Source organism: Trematomus bernacchii, unplaced genomic scaffold (genome assembly GCF_902827165.1).
Source record: "Trematomus bernacchii unplaced genomic scaffold, fTreBer1.1, whole genome shotgun sequence".
NCBI lineage: Eukaryota > Metazoa > Chordata > Actinopteri > Perciformes > Nototheniidae > Trematomus > Trematomus bernacchii.
Window position 1 is genome coordinate 10812338 of NW_022987582.1, and position 24503 is coordinate 10836840.

The window sequence follows — 24503 nt, forward strand, 5'->3', positions numbered from 1 at the left end:
TTATTACAACGTGACTTCACTATTATTTAACAACTATTTCTATTGGGTTCTTTTATTTGGGGTTAAGTACATTGTCAGAATAAGTGAGAAATGGATTTAACTTCTGTTAGACAGCTATCATACTGAATAAATATTTATGCAAAAACGTATGGCATTAATAATGTATATCTAATTACATTAAAAAATGTATGGCATTAATAATGTATATCTAATTACATTAACTGTGAATGTCTTTCATTTTATTTAAAATGAACAATTACATACAACATTTTCCATAAAAAAGTTGATTCAAGAACAAATCTCTGTTATTAGATCAGTACTTTTCTTATATGACTATTATTGCTAAATTTGAAAGGTCTTTACCAGCTTTGGAATTATATATAAAACAAAGATAAACTAGTTCTTGCTACCTTGGTCTAGTTAAATACTATACTGGACTCGTGAAAAATACTGGAAGACAAGATTTACTTTGAGGAAGGATTGCTCTACTTATTATCGTGTTTACAATAGTTGAGATTGTGCATTGTGATACACCACAAAGGGAAGGGGGTTGTGTCTGTGTTTAGGGTTCCTGCAGTTTTTGAACGGAAAGCACACAAGTTCAGAGGAATAAGCTGTTCCCGTGCTGCTACCATGGACTGGCTGTTACCCACAACCTGCAATATAATTAATCAAGCAAAATTAAAGGATAACAAACTCCAGTTAAATTATTCCATATTAATAAATAATATTACATGCAAATTACATTTCCTGTAGGATGCTGAACCCACCTCTCCCCTCTTCCCCCATTGGACCTGGATCTTAACAACCCCCCCCCACACACACACACACACACACACACACACACACACACATAATATATTTATTGTTGTGCCTTTTTATTTGCTCGTATTATGATGGGATATGGTTTAATTTAGTAAATGGTTGTGCGTTGTGTGTGAAAAATGTATATCTCTAAAAAGTGTGTTGGTGTATGATCATATTTGTATATGAAAATGTCTGAAGTTAATAAATACATTCTCAGTGTTCAAGTCAATCACTGACGATGCTTACGATATCATAAAATCTAAGTGTTAATGATTGTCAGTAGAGATGGGATGGCAGAAGGTGCTATATATATATATATAATTCCAAAGCTGGTAAAGACCTTTCAAATTTAGCAATAATAGTCATATAAGAAAAGTACTGATCTAATAACAGAGATTTGTTCTTGAATCAACTTTTTTATGGAAAATGTTGTATGTAATTGTTCATTTTAAATAAAATGAAAGACATTCACAGTTAATGTAATTAGATATACATTATTAATGCCATACATTTTTAAATGTAATTAGATATACATTATTAATGCCATACGTTTTTGCATAAATATTTATTCAGTATGATAGCTGTCTAACAGAAGTTAAATCCATTTCTCACTTATTCTGACAATGTACTTAACCCCAAATAAAAGAACCCAATAGAAATAGTTGTTAAATAATAGTGAAGTCACGTTGTAATAACAATAACTCATCTCTCTCGGTTTTTTGAGTTTTTTTTGTGTGCTTTGCCAAAAGCCACTGTATCAAGTGTCGGTTAGTGCTAGATCGTATACCTCCTGGGTTTTAGGCGGAAGTGACGTAATCTGCCACCGAGGACAAGAGACGACGCTGGCTGCTGCCGTCTTCACACAAATAAACCCCTTAAAACCTGTATGATTTCGTTTTCACATGTTTATTGAAATGAATTCGTCCATCTCTTTATATTATAGTATTAAATGTATTATTTTCGGTTGTGTATTTGTGTTTTGAAGTTTTTTTTTGGATGTTGCGATTTAATTTCTCCAAGAGAGACAAAAAATCACTAAAAGATCTGGTGGATATCTGACCAGTATTTCATCATGGAAGTTAAATCACAATCATTTCATTATCCTGTGGAGGATAATGTTGTTTTGTGACAGTTGCTCAATTTTAGAACAAACAAAATAACATACTTAATAAATAGCTAAATGTATATATATATATATATATACACAAGAAGTAAAAGTGTGAATTTCAAGATAATAAAAATATAATAAAAAGATTAATGTAATTATAGGAAATAAAATCAAAAATTGGCAATGCAAAATAAAATAACCATATGTATATAAACATATAAAACAAACAAGAAATGAAAGCAGAAATGTTAAATATGATTTTAAATAACAATATTTATGTTGAAATAAGAAGTGAAAGTAAAAGAGGGCAATACAACAAAGATATAATAAAATACAATTAAAAGATGTACATTAACATAGGAAGTAAGAATACAAATGTGCAATACAAGATAAATACTTAATAAATAGCTAAATGTATATATATACACAAGTAAAAGTGTGAATTTAAAGATAAGAAAAATATAATAAAAAGATTAATGTAACTATAGGAAGTAAAATCAAAGATTGGCAATGCAAAATAAAATAACCATATGTATATAAACATATAAAACAAACAAGAAATGAAAGCAGAAATGTTAAATATGATTTTAAATAACAATATTTATGTTGAAATAAGAAGTGAAAGTAAAAGAGGGCAATACAACAAAGATATAATAAAATACAATTTAAAGATGTACATTAACATAGGAAGTAAGAATACAAATGTGCAATACAAGATAAATAAAAAGACTAACCTTACAGAGAGACAAAAAATCACTAAAAGATCTGGTGGATATCTGACCAGTATTTCATCATGGAAGTTAAATCACAATCATTTCATTATCCTGTGGAGGATAATGTTGTTTTGTGACAGTTGCTCAATTTTAGAACAAACAAAATAACATACTTAATAAATAGCTAAATGTATATATATATATATATATATACACAAGAAGTAAAAGTGTGAATTTCAAGATAATAAAAATATAATAAAAAGATTAATGTAATTATAGGAAATAAAATCAAAAATTGGCAATGCAAAATAAAATAACCATATGTATATAAACATATAAAACAAACAAGAAATGAAAGCAGAAATGTTAAATATGATTTTAAATAACAATATTTATGTTGAAATAAGAAGTGAAAGTAAAAGAGGGCAATACAACAAAGATATAATAAAATACAATTAAAAGATGTACATTAACATAGGAAGTAAGAATACAAATGTGCAATACAAGATAAATACTTAATAAATAGCTAAATGTATATATATATACACAAGTAAAAGTGTGAATTTAAAGATAAGAAAAATATAATAAAAAGATTAATGTAACTATAGGAAGTAAAATCAAAAATTGGCAATGCAAAATAAAATAACCATATGTATATAAACATATAAAACAAACAAGAAATGAAAGCAGAAATGTTAAATATGATTTTAAATAACAATATTTATGTTGAAATAAGAAGTGAAAGTAAAAGAGGGCAATACAACAAAGATATAATAAAATACAATTTAAAGATGTACATTAACATAGGAAGTAAGAATACAAATGTGCAATACAAGATAAATAAAAAGACTAACCTTACAGAGTTAAAGTAAAAATGTTGCAATACAAGTTGTAATTAAATAGAATAAAAATATGTATGGATAATTTAATAGGGATTATTTTTTTGTTGAGACATCAGGACCCTTCTCTACTCCCTCCACATTCATGCTGACCCGGAAGTTCAACCTCATAGCTTCCGCAAAGCAGCCTACCCTTTTTGTGAATGGGTGCTTTTGTGGTACGGTTTTCACAGGTAGGTTGGCCATCTCCTTCTTCCTTTTCTTAGGTGTGAACGTCAGAGGAAGGCTCTGATCATGTGGAGTGTGTAGCTTCACATCTTCCAAGATCTCGGTCATTTGGTCAGTTAACGTTTTAAGGTAATCTTCATCTTGCAGATGGTATGTTAAGTCAGTAATCTCACGCAAGAGACTGGCACATTCCCTTCTTTGTTTAACCTTTCTTGGTCTTTTCCTTTCGGGCAAAGCGTTACATGGTGACTGCATTTCCACTGATACCGGTGTGTATGTATGATCTGTGATGTCTGATCTGCCGCTGTCATCCCTCTCACAAGAAGTCTGTCCCAGACATGCATTATCCAGGGAGAAGAGGGGGTTATCCCTGTAATTAGATGCCAGTTTCTCCCAACCCCATTCATGCACATGATTAAAAACAGCACAGAAGTGCTTGCAGGGCAACTTGTGCTTTGCCCAGTCTTTGCAGGTGCACGATGGCATGATGATACTTTCACCAAAGTTGATGTGGTGCTGTGTGCAAGGATGACTTTGGCTTTTGACATGGAACATGCCATTGCCCTTTGCAACAATGTCATTCGCCTCATAAAACTGGGCTTCTGTAAGCCTTGACATCACATGGTCTGCTACACTTCTTGGTCTGTCTTTTAAGAACTTTGGCATGTTCTCATTGTACCTTCTGTAGAATGAGGAGTACTTGACATTGAGTTCAATGTACCTTCAATAAGAGATGAGAACAATATCTTAGAAGTCTCTCTGTGACAGTTTGCTTTCTCTGACATATAGATATGGTATTTGATAATACAATTGTCTCAGAAACGTATGCAACAATGAACAACATCAAACAAATATGTTGGAAACAAAGCTATCGAACATTACATTTATATATATATATAAAAATGTGTGTGTGTTTGTGTATGTATGTATGTATGTATATATAAATATATATATGTATAATCATAGTAATTCTTTTTTAGCTCACTTCCGATATGTCCTTGGTAGGAAGTCAGTTACCAACACAGTGAGCATTTCACTGAGGCTGCAGTTCTTATAACCTTCAAGATGAGAATGCTTTAGGGTTTCATTTTGTCTTTCCACCCCATTGTTGGTGTAGATGGCCACCTTGAGATCTTCATCCCGAAACACGTGCACCCATCTCTACACAAGACAAAAAAGACAAAAAAATTAAAAGGAAGACTCTTCAAATTCAACAAATGATATAATAAATATAATATAAAAGTAAATATAATATTTGAACTTGATACACACCTTAGCCTCTGGGAGCCACTTATTTGAAAACCACGCCCTCACTTTTTCATTGTCCTTCCAGACTTTGGCCTCCTGCAGGTTGCAAAGGCGTGTGCTGAACTCCTCTGGAGTTGAAGCAGCTGCAATGCTTCTCAGAAGCGGTAGGAGACTGTCTTGTGCGTGGCTCACTCCATGATCTTTCTTCCTGCACCATTCAACCCAAGCTTTCTCCCTATGGAAGTCGCAGAGAAGCACCTTGGAACCTGGATAAAATATAAGAGATATATTACCTGCACCATGTTGTCATTTTATTTTGTCGCGTTGCTATTACATAGTATACGCGACAAAATATAGGCCTGCTTTTTATACATCTGTCTGTCAGTGGAGGTGATGACTTTATTTTGAAGTAGATTGTTGCATACATTTGCATGTAAATGGTTATATTTTGGAAGTTGGTGGAATACTATGTAAAATGTATCCTTTTTTTTAATTAACGTTTCATATTATGTGAATTAACAGATTTCTACAGTTACTGCAATTTCACCTTGAAACTCTTCCTCCAGGGCACCGATCTCTACCTCTGAGAAATCAACCATGAAGTGGCTAGGGCTCCAGTCAGGGTTCCACTCCTTAAACACCTGGAGGGCTTCTTTGACATCTGCTGTTGTCTCACTCTGGGTCACAAAGAGGCCAACCACTGCATAGCACACATTTGTACGTACACATAGGAAGAAGAGGGGAACAGAATAACGACACGTCCGGTAAGTAGCATCAAGCAGGCACATCTGTTGTCCATACAGGTGGAGAAGCCTTCGCTGCCAGGCTGTCTGGTAACAAAACAGCAGCTTTGTGACAGTTCCGTCCTCCTGTAGCTGGCTTGGCCTGTACTTGATTTTGCAGTCATCAACTAACCATCTGGGCGTCAGAAGCTGTGAATGAAAGTGTAACTGGACATTATCATCATGTAGCCTCATGGCCCAAACATTAGGAACATTTGTTGTCATATCAGGGCAAAAAACAGTTTTGAAGTTTTAGTTGCATTTTGAAAAATGGTCATACCCTGCATATGAACCAAATACTGCTACTTTGCTTTGCTTACTTACACCTGCATTCAGAGGACAATGTATCATGTAAAAAAAAAAAAAACTGACCATGCTTGGTGAAGTCACAAACTCTGTAAGTTGTGCATTAACCACCCACACAAACTTGCATGGCTTGAATAATATTAATACTATTCTACTCTCAGTGTATTACCTGCAGATTGACCTGGTCATTTTTGGATTCACGTATTCCCTCCTTCGTTCTTGATAAGATATTCCTGATATCCTTGTCTGTGGGGTAAAACCTCCGACGTGTTTGTGGAGGTGGCTGCTCCCCCCGGAATAGCTCGTCATTTACAAAATTGAACAGTTGACGTCTAATCTCACTAAGCTTTCTGGCACCAGCCAAGGTGAGCTTCACTATTTGTTGTTCAACTCTGGAATCCATCGGTTCACGCAGTTCAGCTACCTGTACATGACGTTGAACAGGGTAATTATAGATGTTTAAAGCTGTCTAAAGAAAGTCCTCTTTGTACAGCACAAATTGTACCTCGCATCATGTTTCTTACAGCAGCTAAAGGAGTAGATTTTGCATGGTTACCTCTCCAACAGTTGGATGGTTTTGATGGTCACTTTCTGGGGTGAAGCATGTGTGGTATTCCATGACTACTTCAACTGTTGAAGGATCAGCTGCAACTACAGCCTTTAGTGCTGCTGAGAGCTCCCTCCTCTTTGCTTTACTGTTCTCTGCAATCTGGGGAATATAAAAATGACATGGCAATTGGGATCATGACACGAGAGCAATTATAGCATTGAACGCACTTGTGCTGTGCTTGTGCTGTACCTTGAAACCAGGACATTTCATGACCTGACTGACAGTTATCTGGGCAGGGCAATCCATCTTCTTCGTATTTTGTACGAGATGGCGTCTTGCATTGAAGACATGGTCTTCAAGCTAAGAGAAAAAAGGTGTATAGAAATACAATATTAATATATGTATACATTTTCATGGTCTCCTCTCCATAACGTGGAGAACATAATTTTTGCTATGGTTCTTTCTTTTGTCTTCTTTAAAATATTTGTAGGTCCTGCTAATATAACTATAGTGGGACATTATGTCATTACCCCTGCATCTGTACTGTTTGTGTCTATTTATTTTGCACATATACCATCCCCTGTTAAAATAAGTAACCAGTATAGGAAGAATTTGGTGCCAGGTCATGACCGTGAGCTGGTTGGGTTCTGTAGGTGAACAAAGGAAGGATATCCCCCTTTATTTTGTCTCAGAAGAGGCCATTGAATTTCGTTTCCTATTCCTCTAAAGTTTAAACGACTTATGTATTTACATAATGCTGATTCCTATGTTGTTATGTGTCACAGTGTTATGTGTCATAGAATGCCACATAATGCATGTCATATTACGAATAGTTGTTTAATTTTCCTTTACCAATTATTTTAAGTTGTTAATGCATGTAAATTCATAAATATACCGCTTGTTTCTCTTTTTGTGCATGGTACTTCTCCTTTTGCCGAGTACACCTGTCCTTTCCCTGGTGGCATCCATATATCTTGGTGCCCACGAGTTGGAATGGCACCCCATCATATGGTACACATTTCAACTGCCAGTATATCTTTTTCCCTGGTGAAGGTTGCACGTCTGTATTGAAACATTTGTGACAAAAATACATATTTCATATGGTACACATTTCAACTGCCAGTATATCTTTTCCCCTGGTGAAGGCTGCACGTCTGTATTGAAACATTTGTGACAAAAATACACATTTTATCCATAAAAGATGTATTAACACTGGTCAGTTTAGATTTGGAAAGACACTCGGAATTTGAAATGTCTTAAGTAACTTTACGCCTGATAATTCAACCTGTTGCTGAATGTACAGTAAAGTTTCACGTATTTTTCGCTTTTATCAGTTATGTAGAAAGCTGAAACTACCAACCTATAATTCAGTTGTTGTAGGCATTAAAACACAGAACACCAAAATAAACATTTTAGTGGTGTGAACGCTCGTGAACTGTCAAGAGGAGGGCGGGGGAGCCTCGCTGCGGGGAAACTGTGGACCTCTGTCAGCGCAACTTAAATGATGCCGTTTAAAAGATGAATAAATTCACGGCTCGAACCGAGCCGTTCTGTGCCCCGTCTTATATATGTAATACTTATACTTATATACTTATACTTATATATTATTATACTTATATACTTAGGCCTATATAAGGCCTACTTAATATTTGATTACTGACACAATGTAGGCTACTTGGTCATCGTTGTTTCTTCAATTTCCGATCTAACTTTACAAACTTACTATTTTCCCCGAAAACCTGTTCCTTTTTGTACACAATATACTTTGTGATCGTTGTTTCTTCAACGTCTGCTAACGCTTCCTCGAAATCCTTAAGTGTTTGAAAGATTTTATGTGAAAGCATCCTGTTTGTTGCGCGTTGGCATCCTTGACAGACTTGTCTGTTGGAGGCTCGCGAGCGCAACAAAAGTTGCCGTCTCATCCACGACCACTATTACGTCACTTCCGCCGCATAAAACCCAGGAGGTATACGATCTAGCACTAACCGTCAAGTGTCCTAGTTGGGTTGCCGTACGGAGTTGTCCAATATGGCGGACCATCTCGCACATGCGCAGTACCGATCGGGCAGGTGAACGGATCGGGTACATGGATCGGGTAGTGACAAATACTTCGGGGCCATTTCTTTAGTCTTTGAAAGGCTCTGGCTCCCCCTAGTGGACGCTGTTATAGTCTATTTTCTGAACAAACACATTCCGTTAGCTTTTCAATCATCTACATTCTTTGTTTCTTCTTCATACATTCACAAAGACACACACTGTATATAGAAATGGAAGAGTGGCAGCATGTTATCCACTGCATGAAGTGTGTTGTATTTTTAAAGACCTGAGGAGGGTTTTTGTTTGTAGAGTTGAGTTTATGTTTGCCTGAAATGTGTCCCAACCTCGGCCCCATTGCCCCTCCCTCGTCATTGATTGGCTGCCTGTAATTAGGGACCAGGCAGCATCAAGTCAGCTATTGGAAGCCAGGATAGGACCGGAAACGAGACAAATTAAAAGATGAAATTCTAAAATATTTCAGAAGCTTCTTGAATGTTGAACCCCTTGCAGTTTTTTTGGACATTTCATGTAAGGATGAAGAAGAGCTTTTGTTTGTATTTATTTGTTAACAAGTGATTGTATATTTGTTTCAAATGCATCCTTGATAGTTGACCTCAAGGACTTTATGCTTGCAACAAATCTCATGACACTGTGTCAGGGTAGAGCGAAGCAGGCAGGACCCAAATGCAGGTTTTACAGGAAAAATACCTTTATTTCAAGGCTAAGTAATCATACAGAGCTCTCCCCCATGAACACAGTCAACAACATGATGTCCCTGTATGGAACGTTTTTAGGAGAAGTCCGGATATGCACATACATGGTCTGAGAACACGATGTATACTGACAGCTGAAATTGTCCAGAGCTCTGTCATCCACAATTAAATCTACATGTAGTGTAGGGGCTTTTAAATGTAAGAGTGTTTTTGGCCACTTCCTATATTTTTCTCACAAGGCTAAATACATGTAGCCTCGAAAATATGTTTTATGTTTATTCATCTCTTTTAATAAACAAAACAACTCTGATCTAGTAATCTAAAATCAATTATCTGTCAATCCATTTGTTATATTGTATTCGAATTCTTCTGCCATGCTCAATTCCTAAGGGTTGACTCATTTGACTTTATCTCAAATTACGACGTGGATGTATATGCCTACTTCACTATTAATAAATCAAATCAGAAGACAGCATATTCGAGGGGGCTTTTATTTTGGAAGTCAATTCCCAGATTCCTCTACCATTCTGCGTGACTTGACAGTAAAGTCAAAAGTTGTATCAAATCCCCCCACCATTGGACGATTTATTTTGTAGCAGCAGGGGGTGGAGTAAACAAAGCTAGACAGCAGTGAACACTTTCCATTAAACACTTCAATAAAAAAGTCCGTCGGTAAAGGGAACCTTTCTGTACTGAGAGCCCGAGCTGTTCTGTTATGGACCCCAGCAAATGTGCCAGTGCACCTCCAGCGGGATGGTCTGGTGAGAAGTCCTCCATGGGCCATGCGCCCCCTCCGCCCTACCAGGAACAGCCGTATCCGGGGTACCCGCAGCCCGGCCCTGGATACCCTCCACATCCGCAGGTATGCAGTCCAACACCGGGCCTTAACTATTTTTTTCTGTTTTATTGTGTTGCACTGTTGGAGGAGCCTGTGACCTAAGATTTTAATCGTCATAACTACACTGTAGCTATGTTCGTTTGATCAATAAAAGCCTTGAACCTTGAACATAAAGTCTCTGTAATCAGCAGGAAATACTGATGGTAAACAGTATAAGACACCCTTAAATATTTTCTATCATGTCAAAGTTCTGTTATTTTTCATTGTTAAATCTGTAAGTATTTCACCATTGTATGTCTGTGGTCCAGTTCCAATAGTTTCATTTTATGTGAAGCCTCCACATCACCTGTAAATGACTCGACCCCTCCCAAACTTGTTTTCATGCTACTGAAAGTGAGTCTGAAGTGTATTTCCTGTGTGTGGACTGCAGGGCTACGGCTACCCTCCGCAGTATGGGGGTGCAGTTGGACAGCAGCCGTACCCCATGGGTCAGCAGGCCACCGTCACTGTCCAGCCCACAGTGTATGTGGCCCAGGGCCCGCTGGCTCACCCTGTCAACGACTACTTGTGCTACTCCATCTTCACCATGCTGTGCTGCTGCCTGCCCCTGGGAGTCGCTGCCCTCATCTACTCCATCTCAGTGAGTTTGATCAACTTTTCTATTCTCATGGAAGGGAGCAAAATGTCCTCCAACTAAAATCCTAATAATCAATTGCTTTGACAAGAAAATGCTGTATGTGTGGCTATCCCAGGATTGGACATAATTACACCAGGCAGTGACGTAGCTCTGCTCTCATCTATGATAACAATCATGATACATTTGGGGGAGTGGCTTTTGAATTAAGGAAAGCCTGAAGCGAATGGCCGTCAGTTTTGCCAACTTGGCTACTTTCTTGCTAGATTTATCAACTTTTAAAGCTTGTGCTGCTAGCTTCTATAATTGGAGAAGAGGTAGTAACACTGGGCCGGGTTTTTTTTTATGGTTTCTAAATCTTCCCGCATTCTTGCTAGCTTCTCACAATGACTAACTTAAGTCATTTGTGAGAGTCGGGTCAGCTTTACAGTGCTGACTTGAGCTTTTGAGGCACTTATTATACTGCAGCACTATACTGTTGGTTTTGTGGTAATGATAGTGGCTTGATGAGATTGTTTTGAAAAGAGAAGCAACCTCTACTCATCCAAATAATAGTTTAATGTTGTGCTTTCTACCTTATCTGCCCCAGACCATGAAATGTGGAAAACAAATTCAAAATCTTGTGTTAACATTTATCTATTAAATATCATTATGTAAATTACAAATGTTATCTTTAGAAGGAACTCTGCTCTAAAGAAATCACTGGTCAGCTCAATATCCAACACCTGAAAATAGTTGATCGAGGACACCGCAAACTCATTTATATGGGGATGGGTGTGTTTAGCAGACTAAATGCCAAGTTTGGGAAAGTGAATGAGAGTTACTGGAAAGGGTGGTGCTCTGTAAGGAAGAGAACAGAGGGAGGGAGCGAGTGAGAGAACACAGATGTTGCCGACTACAGAACAGAGAAGATATTTTGTGGTCCTCAATTTTGTATTCGGTGAGAGAAGTTCCCTGGCCTGCGTTACATGTATATTTTGCACAATTGTATTTTTCACAACGTTCTTTGACATCCTCAGAGGTTTGTCTGGCAATCATCAAAGTATCAAGTTTCCTTGGTAATTGCAGTGTGTGGGAGTTGATTATGTAACAGTTACAATTCACGAAGTGTGTTGTGCAACTTAAGTCCAGCTTAAATAAGGCAGCCTTCACTAAACTTGGAATGTAGTTTTAATACATGAGAACTTTAGTAAAAAGTTAAACACCACAACACTTTGAGATTGATTCCCCAGTTTTAGGTCATCTTGTTTTTGTGTCGTCTGATGTATAAGTTAAGAGCTTGCTTTTGAGTGTGTCACATTGAAGTGGTTTGACATATGGAAAGCACACATGTCTTTTGGAAGAAAAGTTGTTTGATAGTTTCCATGTGGTCTGTGTTTAATCTTCCTCCAGAGAAGAAAAAAATACTCTTGTCTGACCTTCTCCGTATTTTTTTAAACAAATTAAAAGCCACATATCTAACAAGTAGGCTATTTGGCCCTGAAACATTGAAGTGCATTCACGTAGTTGACTTTTTGGCCTTTTTTATGTGCTGTGAAATGTCTTTTTTAAATGCAATACAATTCTCATGATGTTTTGCCGGTTTTCACACGTGATGATGGAATTTTAGATATAACAAGAGCTTAAGTATGCAAATTACACAGAGCAAAAAACACATTTTTACCAATAATTTAATGTCATATTTTTGTCAAAGTATGTTTATATTCTTCTTCTTGGTATTGACGTTGGTAATGGACGTCTCTTCTTTCATGCATTACATGAAAACAACTTTAATTACCTCAACGTTGCTGAAGCCTTTTAATCTTTAATCGCTTGGAAAAGAAGTGGCAAGATCAAGCATGATCCTGAAACGGTTAAAGAAACAGAACTCGAGTTTTGTTAATCATTCAGCCTAAGCTCACAAACCTCATGGAAACCCCCAGTATGACTTTGTGTTGCTGTGTTCCTTGTAACTCTGCCTCCAGTTTCTCAACCTGCTCTCTAATCCTGCAGAGTTTATGCTTTTACATTTAGCAGTGACAGAATATTACAAAAAATATTTGTTAAACATACAGTAGTCATGGCCGAAATCTAATATACTTTGTTTTCAAGACAAGAATTTTGGTATAGTTTATTTTTACAACTAACACTTTCACGACCTAGGCAGACACGTTTCTTCCTCTCATTACTTCTCATACTTCAGATCCTAAAATGTATGAAATGATAAATTCCTTTGCAAAGGGTCCACCAGAACAACAGGTAATGACAGCAGTTCCTTGTTCTTAACAATATCTCGTAGTCAGATATTGTAATTGGAGACTGTGGTGGAAACTTACTAAGACAAACTAGTAAATAATAATAATGGTGAGGAAACTTTCCGTTATACTGAAATGAAGATTCTTGGAATAAGACAGTCTTTTAGGGACTTTATTCTTGCAAGAAGGTAAATCGTTACAGAGTGGCAAGCAGTCTGCAACGAATTACAAAAGTCACAAGGTCTGCAGAGGGTCTTATATCCACATTTTCATACCAAGAATAGAAGAGGGGCTGTGACAAACAAAAGATAAACATACTATATATAGGATTCTTTAAAACGATAGGTATGACTGTAACTACGGTTCTATGAATCCCGGATGACCGCCAGAGGCGGTGCTTTAAGCACTGGATATGTCCATCGTGCGCATGCGCAGGTCGAGTACCAATACCAACAAAGTCACCTGTGACCCCACGTGACACCGGGCTATATCTGCCGGTGTTGTCAGAGGATCTGTTTGCAGAATCTTCTCGCAAGAACACGAGGGTTCTGAGTGACAGGATACTCTGGCGGTCATCCGGGATTCATAGAACCATAGTTACAAACGGGTTGTATCTGTAACTGTTTGCGTGCCTGCTTCATAAAGCCAAACCACGCGGAAAACCCTCACAGCTCACACCGACAACAATAACAATGGCCGATTGTGTTGAAGCGCTACTCGTTTTGGTTTTGCTCTGTCGAAACGAAATGGAAGAAATGGGACTGTAAAAACCAGTGGTTGCCATCTCTTTCTGCAATTGTTGGAGAATTGCTTTGGACCGCGTGCTCCCCTCCAGCTTCCTCTGTACCTCTTCGGAAGACCAGATTCCCAGTAGGTAGCTGGTCTCTTCAGTGGACCACTGCTGCTTGTTAAGTTTCTCCATCGTTGTGTACAAACTGGATAAAACGCGGGCTTTTTGTTGTTGTTCAGGAGTTGATCCCGCCCCTGCCCCCGCCTCGACGTAAGCGTGACGTATGCGGTGCTTTTGCTCTAGCCGGACAACTTTTTGGTGCTTGAAACTAACCGGATTCCGGAGCTAAGAGGCTGCTCCGCTGCGGTGTGAACAGGAAAACCCGGTGCTTTTCAAGCTCCAGCTCCGAACCGGCCCTGAAACACCGTTGGTGTGAATGAGGTATCTGTGACTTGCGGTGTCCCCCAAGGATCAATCCTCGGGCCCCACCCTTTTCACTAGGGCTGTGCAATTAATCGTATTTTAATCGCAATTACGATTTTGGCCTGCCACAATTACGAAAACAACATAATCGAATAAAACAATTATTTTGCTTTGCTAGGTTGTGCAACATATTTGATCTAATTTATTTTGGTCTAATTTATTTGTATTTATCATATTTATATATGATAAGTAGCTTTTGGAAGTGAGCTCCAAAATATTTGTTGATCTTGTTTATTGGTATTTATTATTTTGATATTATTTATTTAAAGTTTTTCAGTTGAATTATACGTTCAGGGTAATCAACAGTTATAAGATACTGTTCAAATTATTATTTGTATTTGTTTTAAAGTTCAATAAATGGATGTTTTCAAAGTCAATGAATAATCGTATTTAATAATCGTGATATCAATTATTGACCAAAATAATCGTGATTATGATTTTTGCCATAATCGCACAGCCCTACTTTTCACCATATACATGTCCCCCCTTGGTCGTGTCATCAGCCGGCATGGAATATCTTTCCATTGCTATGCTGATGACACACAGCTCTACATCAGAGCAAACCCAACCCCCTCTGCACCTCTGCCATCATCTACAATAACCACATGCCTGGAGGAGATAAAGGTGTGGATGAAGCACAACTTCCTCCAGCTAAACAGCTCCAAGACTGAAGCCATTCTTATTGGCACTCCACATCAGGTTCGTTCATCCGCCATCACCAGCATCACCTTCTCCGGTCAGAACATTCCACTCTCATCAACGGTTACCAATCTGGGAGTTAAAATGGATCCTCACCTGAACTTTGAGGCCCACATCAAGCAAATATGCAAGACCTCTTTCTACCACCTGAGAAATATTGCGAAACTCTGCCCCACACTCAGTCCGCCAGATGCTGAAAAACTTGTCCACGCCTTCGTCTCCTCCAGGCTGGACTACTGTAACGCACTTCTCATTGGGATTCCTAGCAAGAACATCCAGAAGCTGCAATACATCCAAAACACCGCTGCTAGGATCCTGATGAGAGTGCGGAAGTACGAACACATCACACCCATCCTCAAATCACTGCAGTGGCTCCCGGTCTCACTAAGTATTGACTACAAAATCACCCTCTTCACTCATCAGTGCATATATGGAAATGCTCCCTCCTACATCAAGGAATTGCTCACCCCACAAACCTCCACGAGGAACCTACGTTCAGTAAAGGCAAACCTCCTCATCCCACCAAGAACAAAACTGAAGACCATGGGAGACCGAGCCTTCTGCTCCGCTGCTCCGAGACTGTGGAATGCCCTCCCAAACCAGCTGAGGACACCACTGACTGTGGATGCTTTCAAAAAAGGCCTAAAAACGCATCTTTTTAGAATAGCCTTTAACTAGATTTTTAAATCCCCCACATTATGCCATGCCGGCATGAATGTCACAGCTTTTTTATTATGTTGTTTTAATTGTTTTTTAATTGTTTTTATTGTTTTTGTTGTTTTGTTTCACCCTTTTAATTTTGTAGCACTTTGAGTTTTGTTTGAAAAGTGCGCTTGTAAATAAAATATATTATTATTATTATTACATGTTCTCTGTAAGTCCTCAGTGAAGGAGAGCAAAGTGATCTCTCAATCGAACCAGTTTGGACTTAATTTCCCTTTCTTTTCAAATATTTCCTGCTGAGAAAAAAAGCAATATTCACACTGCTCTCCATGCATTCACATTGTGTGGAAAAACGAGTTACTTACTGCTGGACTCGGAATTAATTAAGAGTTGAAATTCTCAACACAGCAGCTACTGGAGTGTCCCGACAAGAGACTCTTTTGTCAGGATCCGACATAGCACTTTGTGTGTCTAGCTCCAAGCCATTCCTCGCTTCTGTGACGGCATCATCAAACAGTCCTTTGTTTCCCAAAACATGAGCTTTCCCCTCACAGCTCAGCTTTTACTGGCAGTGGATGAACATCCAGATAATAACTCTTAGGGTTTTCCAAACAGTGCAAAGCCAAGATCCTTAATTCCTGTTATCTGCAGAACAAACAGTTCTGACCAACCTTCGTTCTGACATGAAAATATTCTTTGTCTACCGTTTTATTGGATTATTACATCCATTTAATCAAAGAAAATCACTTATTAAACATATCCTGCACTATCAGTAGACCAAATATAAATGTTCTACCAAGTAAATTACTTAAATGTTTAACTCTGCAAATGTTAAAATAATCCAACATCATCGTGAACATAATTAATTGTTGGCTGTGTCTGTATTTCAGAGGTTTGTTTCACCATATTGGCAGCTTGAGATCATTTCCCCTATGCTCCTCTAAACACTTATCAACATCCTATTTTACAAGATGGTTTATCTAGCCAACTCTCAGAATGAGAATACATATTATAAGGCTCAGGAATGCAGCTCCTTCCGACAGCACTGCATGTTGTTATGCTGCCAGTTGAAGGGATTCAGGTCCCACTGAACCACTGAGCTGCAGACAGTAACATGAACCCAAACACCTGTTGCCTGCTAGTCAAGATGGCTGAGGGCGTTGGGACTCTGCAGCATGGCATACTGTAAGTGATTGGTAGAAATAGCACAACAACAACAACAACAACAAAACAACACAGCAGGCCTAAGGTAAAGTCTTCGCTAAAGAAAAGTCTACTTACTACTTTTAAAGGTCCCATTACATGCTTTTCCGGTTATTACCCGTCCCCTTGTGTGTTATGTAGCTTTTTATGCATGTAAACTGTCTGCAAAGTCACAAACCCTCAAAGTACACCCTGTAGCGAGTAAAACTCTAACACAGAAAAGACCTGCCTATGCTGCCCCAGAACGCCTCGTTGGAGATTTTTCTTTTCCCATTTTTTTCTTCCTGGTCATAGGGACGTAACGCTGCGGAGCTCCGCACACACACACTCACTCAGCCTTATCTTTTCACAGCCGCGGTGCTGTGCGGAGCTCCGTACACACAACCACTCGGAGCTCAGGCTGTGAGTGTGTGTGTGTGTGCTCCGCGGTGTCTCGCAGACCCCACGCAGCAACCAGGAAATGTAAATCTGTTCTAGTAGACCTCAACAATGGAATTATGATCAGTAGAAATGGCCATGTCATGGGACCTTTAAAGATACATTTTTCACAGTTTCTCCAAAATGTATTTCAAATATAAATGTATGAATTCTATGTTTATTTAAAGGTAGGGTAGGTAAGAATGGAGAAACCAGCTCGAGTAAGCTAGAATTTGAAAGTACACAACCGAAAAAAATCTGCCCCTTCCTTCAGACTTCCTTACAGAGCCCCTCCTCCAACACACATGAACGCGCACATGACCAATGGGGGCACGAGATAAGTTTGTGCACAGATGGAAGGCTGACAGGTAGGTCATCCAATTATCTGCCGCGGGCCGAGGCAGATAATTGGACTTGCTTTTTACAGTGCCACGGCTTCCACAGATGAAATATTTGTATATATTTATTGTCAAATTTAATTTATTCATTGCTATCGGGATGTTAAGAGCATTCCATGGAATATAACAAAAAGTGTTTCTGAAGTGATTTACCTACCCTACCTTTAATTGTAACACAGAATTGTGAATCTGAGATAAATCGCTACAGGTTGGTATTACTTTCATTATGTGTGTTGGAGGTTTAACCACCAACAGCCCTTCTGAAATGACTTGTGTTTGGAAATGTAGACTGAGTTACTGAAATAGATTCACAGTGAAAGCAATACATGTGATTCATGTCTGAATTTTCATTATAGTCAATTCTAATTAATTTAAAAGTTTTTTGGACAGTGGTATAAGCTGTAAACATACCATTGACGAATGATCACTTGTTGTGCACTAATGAATTTAAATCATTTATTCATCATCAAATTAGTTTAGAATATACGTATAATTAATTATGCAGAATACAGTCGGTTTATCAGAATTATTTTAGGCGATAACCAGCTGCCTGCTGCGCTTGGAATGGAGAGGAACTGCAAATCTGGGTGGTAATTTTCTGTGTAATTTGATACTCTGGTGTTGATATAAAAATATTGAGTATAGATTAAAGTGGTAAAGGAGTAAACCACTAATCCTAGCTGTTGTGTTGCTGGCCTGTCATGGGAATTTTTTTTAAATATACAAAGTGTTTCACCAATGCTAACGACATGTAGTGCATTTGTTTCACTTGTCTGGGTCTCATGTCTGTAGTTCAGTCTCTTGAGACTGAACTACAGAACCTTTTGAAGTTAAAATCCCACAAAGCTCAGTTTGGTGAGGCAGGCGTCATTGAAGTCGGCTGCAGCCTGTTTAGCCCACACAAGAGCAACAGCCGCCACATGACCACCCTGAGAACACGGAGGCTGTGTCCCTGCATCTGTAACTGTTCAGTACGAAAAACAGGTACACGTGCGTAAACTCATGCAGAGACCAATGTCACTGAGTGGAATGCGTTCCTCCCCTGTTGACTTAGCCATCAGCCAATCAGATGAAGGCTCATGGCTGAATAGGAGTCAAGCTGTTGTAGTGAAGGTTTGGGGTTAGGGTTGTTTTGTGGAGGGAGTGTCATAAAATGTTCCAGCAAATGGTCAAAGTGAAAGACTGAGTGGAAGATACAAAACACATGGCTGTGTGGCGGGTTTTCACCATGTGGAATTAACAGGCTTCCTCCATGGTGACATTCATTTTGTCTTTGTGTGTGAGGGGCTTTGGTATCTGTTCCATCCTCTCTTTCATCAGCTCTTTTCAGTTCTGCAATCCTTCCTTCCTCACAATGACTCAGACCGCTCCCATGCAAACAGAGCCACAGACAGGCTCTCCACTCACGGAGACAGAGCACATCCTGCAGAACTACTGCAGCCTACAATATAACACATTGTACTTGACATTTAAGGAGAAACTGTCATCCAAGAGGACATGGGCGGCGCCAGGATTTTTTTGCTGCAGTAGCTTAGCAGTTGCTATATGACAGCACGGCGTTGCTAGTTCATTTTCAAAATAAATAAACAAACAATACCAGTGGGCCAAGCACGAGCCTGTTCATATTGTAGCGTTCACCGCTATTCAAGATCACAGATCACGAGCCTTCAATGTCGAAAACGTTCTCTTTATTTTATGGTATTGACGGCCACAGCCACGCCTTACAGAGCCAATCAATAGTATAACACTCATTATGACTTTTCCTCACACTCGAACACAACTCCTACCGTCTCGTACTCCCTACACACACACCGGAAAACGCACACACACACCTGGAAGGGGCGGTCTCCCTAACTCCCACCAACAACATTGCCTAAATAACTTTACAAATGTACTAAACTGTGCACATCTGATAACTGAAATAACTATTAACTTGGACACGCTACAATATTTACATTAAAACATTCCTTTGACACTTATAACATTACTTTGCAAGGTAAGCACAACCAAAATAAGTTTGTAAAAGTAGAATTTGAACACTGTTTCTGTGCTCCTACAATATTTGTGTATAATACCATTACACCCTAAGCGTACACAATAGCGATCGTTCACTGTTTCAACTGGCATGCTGTGGCATTTAACCTCATCACCACACTGCAAACAGACACACACACACACACACACACACACACACACACACACACACACACACACACACACACACACACACAGACAGGGCTCCGTTGGAGATCGCGGCCGTTTACACTGACTTGTGAGAAATCTTTCCATTTTCGATCTGTGTTCACATACTGAGAATTATAACAACATTAGCCAAGTAACAGTTCACGCTTTAACTTACAATGACCCCTGGTAGATCTCGCGAGAATGTGTATAAATATATATATAGATACATTTTCATAACATAACAATGGGGTTGCTAAGCCGTTGCTAGGCCAATTGTTGGAGTTGCTATAGCAATAGCTACCCCCTGGCGCCGCCCCTGCAAGAGGATGCAGTATGCATTGTTTTTTTATTTCTGAACTCGACATGCGGATAGTTTCCTGGGATAGCGCGTGTTATGTTAAACGTATTCATTCTGCCTGTTTTTGCTCTAAAGATACGCTTGGTCAAAACCCAAATGAATATTATTTTACGTATTGGTATCATAGGTGGAATTTGACAGCTGACAGGAGGCAGACAGACTTTTTGTTCCCTTTTTTTTGTTTAAGAAACATGCTCTATTTTTATGCTTTTTAATTCGTTCTGGCTACTCATTTACATGCAAAATACATGTCTCAATCATGTAGGTGTAACATTACTGAAAACACAGATGTTTATTTTGAAGATTAGATATGAATTGTGAAGTGAAAATAATCCTGCTCTGCCGTATCTCCTCCTATGCCTGTGTCGCTCAGGGCTGACGGCCAGACTCTCACACTCTGTTCAAAGACCTGTGTTTATTCTGAAAGGCTGTAATGTGGCCACTATCTCACATTCACACGCATTACGTTTCTTGTCATCAGCTTACATTTAAAATATGTTCTGGCTCACAGGTTCTTCTAATATACATCCATGGCTTACACACTGACAATAACGCTCATGGCCCGGCCCCCCTTGATTTCGTCCTTGATGCAGGGTCTGATGCTACTTTGCAAATAAGTTTAATTTAGCTAATCAAATCATAATGGTGTTATATAAGCACAGGCGGAGCCCTCTACTGGACTCTATGGGTACTACCTCTCAACCATACTATGCGAGCATTCATCAACTGAGATATCTATAACCGTAGCCGGCCCCCGGGGTGGGCCTAACTGAATGCGTGCACAAGCCCACCGTATATAAGGTGGCCACGCCTCCCGTTCCTGTCATCCTACACTTCTCTTCAGCGAGCAGCATAGGACAGACAGGGCCCCGAGTAGAGGGCTCCGCCTGTGCTTATATAACAAGGGTTACAATACGTAACCCACCGTTATATCTCACACAGGCTCCGCCCTCTACTGGACTCTATGGGTACAGTGGGTGGAGCCCTGATGCCTAAACGCCCTGTCGTCCAACAACATCGAGTCACCACACTGCCCCTGACCGGCTTTTGGCTAACAGCCGATGCACCGCAACCCCCTCTCCTCCGGTTGTGACTGGGGAGAAGTGGGGGCCGCAGTTTACCTGGCTGGTAGGGCACACTCAGACACGCTTACCTCGAGAATAGTGTGCCTGGAAAACAGTGCCCATAGGCAGGCTGGGAGAGTCCCCCAGCCCTGTATGGGGCTCACTGTGCACCATGTTTCCCGCACTATGTCCAGGGGGGGAGGTCAGACACCTGCTGACCCACAGCCCCTCCCCAGTCCTGTGTTGGCGCAGCAAGCACAGATGATGAGAAGGAGCCAGACATGTCCAAGAGATAAAACCTTATGAAGGGGCTTGGCGTGGACCAAGACGCCGCCGTACATATGTCCTCCACACTCACTCCATTAAATAAGGCTGCTGACACAGCCATACCCCGTGTAGAGTGTGCACGGACCCCCGTAGGCATGTGAGATGCACTCGCAGAGCCAGCCTGCCAGGCGTTCCTGGACAGAGCTTTACCGGCCACGCCGCCCCCAAAGCACACAAACAGTTGTTCCGTGCACCTAGTGGCAGCCGTGTGCTCCACATAACATGCTAGCGCATGCACTGGGCAGAGGAGGTGCAATTTAGCCTCCCTGGCCCCACTATGGGGTGGAAGATTAAAGCCCCCTAACTGAATAGCCCTTGACCTGAACGAGCTCCTTAGACCCTTGGGAACAAAGGAGGGGTTCGGTCTGAGTGTCGCCCGCTACGGTCACTACGGATCAACAAGCAACTTGGGTGCACCGACAGAGCGGTCAGCTCTGACACTCTCTTGCCCGAAGTTAAGGCAAGTAGCAACGCTGTCTTCCATGACAGTGCTTTCAGGGAGGAGAGCTCCAGAGGCTCAATTGGTTCTGAGACCAGAGCCTCGAGCACCAACGGCAGGTCCCACTGCGGGGCGGAGGCGTGTACTACTGGGCGCTGCCTCCTGACCCCCTGCAAAAACCGCGACATAAGCGGCTGACTGAAGGCTGACCTGCCGCCAAATCCCTCATGGCAGGACGAGATGGCTGCTGCATACACTTTAATTGTGGAATGAGCAAGCCCCCTGTCCACCAGTAACTGTAAGTAGGACAGAATAGAGCCCATCGTACAAGATAGGGGCTCTAGACTCCCCTCTTCACACCATCGCTGGAATCCCAGCCACTTTGGCCTGTAACAGGCTGTGGTGGATCCTGTTCTTGCTGCCTGGATAGACTGAATAACTCTGTCAGACAATCCACCCTGTCTCAGCCTGTCCCTCTCAGGAGCCAAGCCTGGAAAGGTTGGCCCAGAGTGGGTAACGCCCTGATTGCACCTGCCTCCTGAGACATCGCCCCCCAGAACTGGGGAATCGCCCAGGGCTGGCCCACATTCATCTGTGTCATCTCTGAGTACCTCGGCACCCCGGCGCCCCGACGCGATCAGGAGCCACTAGGATGACTGACAGACGTTCTCGCCTCACTCTCCCCAGGAGAGGGAGAATGAGACGCAGCGGTGGAAAGGCGTAGAGCAGCTTTCTTGGCCATGGCTCGTGTGCAAACGTGTTCACCCCCAAAGGTGGATTGTCCTGCCGAGCCAGGGAGAACTACCATTCGTCTGGCAGGGGCCCGCCTCTTGACATGAGACCGGCCGCCCTGTTCTCCAGTCCCGGAATGTGGGGGGCCTTCAGAGATAAAAACATTCTGAGGCTCCCAACCACAGGTTCTCCACTGTGCTAAACAGGGCGGCGGAGCTGACTCCGCCCTGCCTGTTGATGCAAGCCACTGTGGTGCGTTTGTCGCTCCTGACCAGCACATATTGACCCTGTAGTAAGGGTTTGCAGTGCTGTAGGAGCGGTACTACTGCCCGTAGAAGGTTGATGTGCCAAGTTTTTGCCAGAGGCCAGCCACCACCTATAGCTCTCTCTAGGCAGGTCCCCCCCCATCCTGTCACGGATGTATCCCGTGACGTAGGAGGTCACCCGCCCCAGCGGAGTTCCCCCTCCACCGATGCTTGGGAACCCCCAGTATCGGAGGTTGCCCTCCACTGAGGGGGTGTCGTTTGTGCCTCTTGGGATCTAAACAAAGGCCGGCAAACCACCTCTGCAGGCAGTGCATATGCAGCAACCCCAGCGGTACCACGAAGTGAGCAGCTGCCATGAGACCCAGAGTCTGCATAATGGTCAGCGCTGTCACCGTTGCCCCCTGTCGCAAACTGCCCGAAGCAAGGATGCCTGTCTGCTCTCTGACAGGGTGCCGCGTAGCCTGCCTGCATCGAGCAACATCCCCAGATACTGCACCTGCTGGTGAGGTATGGGGGAGCTCTTCTTCCAATTCAAACCTTTATTTAACCAGATTGGTCCCATTGAGATCATAGATCTCTTTTTCAAGGGAGACCTGCAGCATATAGGTTCCACATGAAACATAAAACAATAAAGGACATCATACATTATATTTACAGGATACAATTGAATCGAAAAACCCAACTTGGTTAGGTGTAGGATCAATTGGGCTGTGTGAAACATTGCCCATTCCCTGGACCTGGCCATGACTATGAGGTCGTCTAGATAAAAGAACACCCTCATGCCATGGTCGCGCAGCGGCTGAAGCGCTGTGGCCACACATTTGCTGAACGTGCGTGGGGATAGCGAGTAGCCGAACGGCAGTCTGTTGCACTCTTAGGCTACACCCTGGAAGGCAAAACGCAAATACTTTCTATGCTTTGGAGCAATTTTGACATGAAAGTAAGCGTCTTTCTGGTCGATGGTTGTGAACCAATCGCCTGGCACACAGACACCGCCTGTTTTTGCAACAGGGCCTGAATCTCTGCACTCGAAGCAGAGGTGGTGGGGATCGGCGCCCGCTATTTAAGCCAGGGCACGAAGGACAGGCCCGGGTCTCTAGAAGTGGCGACTCCATGGAGGTATGATAACTCTTTCTTCTTCTTTCAAACGTTTTACTTTCTCTGCTTCAGTTGTTGCTCGCTCGCTGAAGAGAAAAGGATGACGGGAACGGGAGGCGTGGCCACCTTATATACGGTGGGCTTGTGCACGCATTCAGGTAGGCCCGCCCCGGGGGCCGGCTACGGTTATAGATATCTCAGTTGATGAATGCTCGCATAGTATGGTTGAGAGGTAGTACCCATATAGTCCAGTAGAGGGCAGAGCCTGTGTGAGATATAACAGCCAACATCCTCTAGGCATGGGCGTAATGTTACATTTATTAACAACATTAATTGGATTTAATATTTGTAAGTAACGTTTCTACTCTGGGACCACGCATCCTGTTCCGTGTTGTGTTCCCAAAC

The 24503-nt window shown here is 41.1% G+C and overlaps 2 protein-coding genes across 5 annotated transcripts in view; one reads left to right on the forward strand and one right to left on the reverse strand.

Moving 5' to 3' along the window:
* Positions 1-2223: 2223 nt before the first annotated feature.
* Positions 2224-8520, reverse strand: LOC117480070. Of its 4 annotated transcripts, XR_004555633.1 has the most exons (10): positions 8305-8520; positions 7477-7643; positions 6831-6941; positions 6588-6740; positions 6201-6455; positions 5491-5875; positions 4968-5209; positions 4681-4856; positions 3483-4416; positions 2224-2649 (listed from the first exon to the last, which is right to left on the reverse strand). XR_004555633.1 is itself a non-coding variant. In XM_034127234.1 (9 exons), the coding sequence occupies exons 1-9, from the start codon at positions 8501-8503 to the stop codon at positions 3564-3566; spliced, it is 2541 nt and encodes an 846-aa protein (XP_033983125.1). In that variant the 5' UTR covers positions 8504-8520; the 3' UTR covers positions 3360-3563. The 4 variants fall into 4 exon arrangements, 3 of the variants coding, with proteins under 3 accessions (XP_033983125.1, XP_033983127.1, XP_033983126.1); XM_034127234.1 differs by lacking the exon at positions 2224-2649 and having other exon boundaries at positions 3360-4416; XM_034127236.1 differs by lacking the exons at positions 2224-2649; positions 7477-7643 and having other exon boundaries at positions 3360-4416; positions 8305-8519.
* A 1388-nt stretch (positions 8521-9908) lies between these two features.
* LOC117480071 (cysteine-rich and transmembrane domain-containing protein 1-like) overlaps positions 9909-24503 on the forward strand; it is a 28377-nt gene continuing 13782 nt past the window's right edge. Inside the window, exons 1-2 of the mRNA XM_034127237.1 lie at positions 9909-10193; positions 10600-10809. Of these exons, the coding sequence (XP_033983128.1) occupies positions 10047-10193; positions 10600-10809 (357 nt within the window). The 5' untranslated portion in view covers positions 9909-10046. The remainder of the gene's footprint in view (positions 10194-10599; positions 10810-24503) is intronic.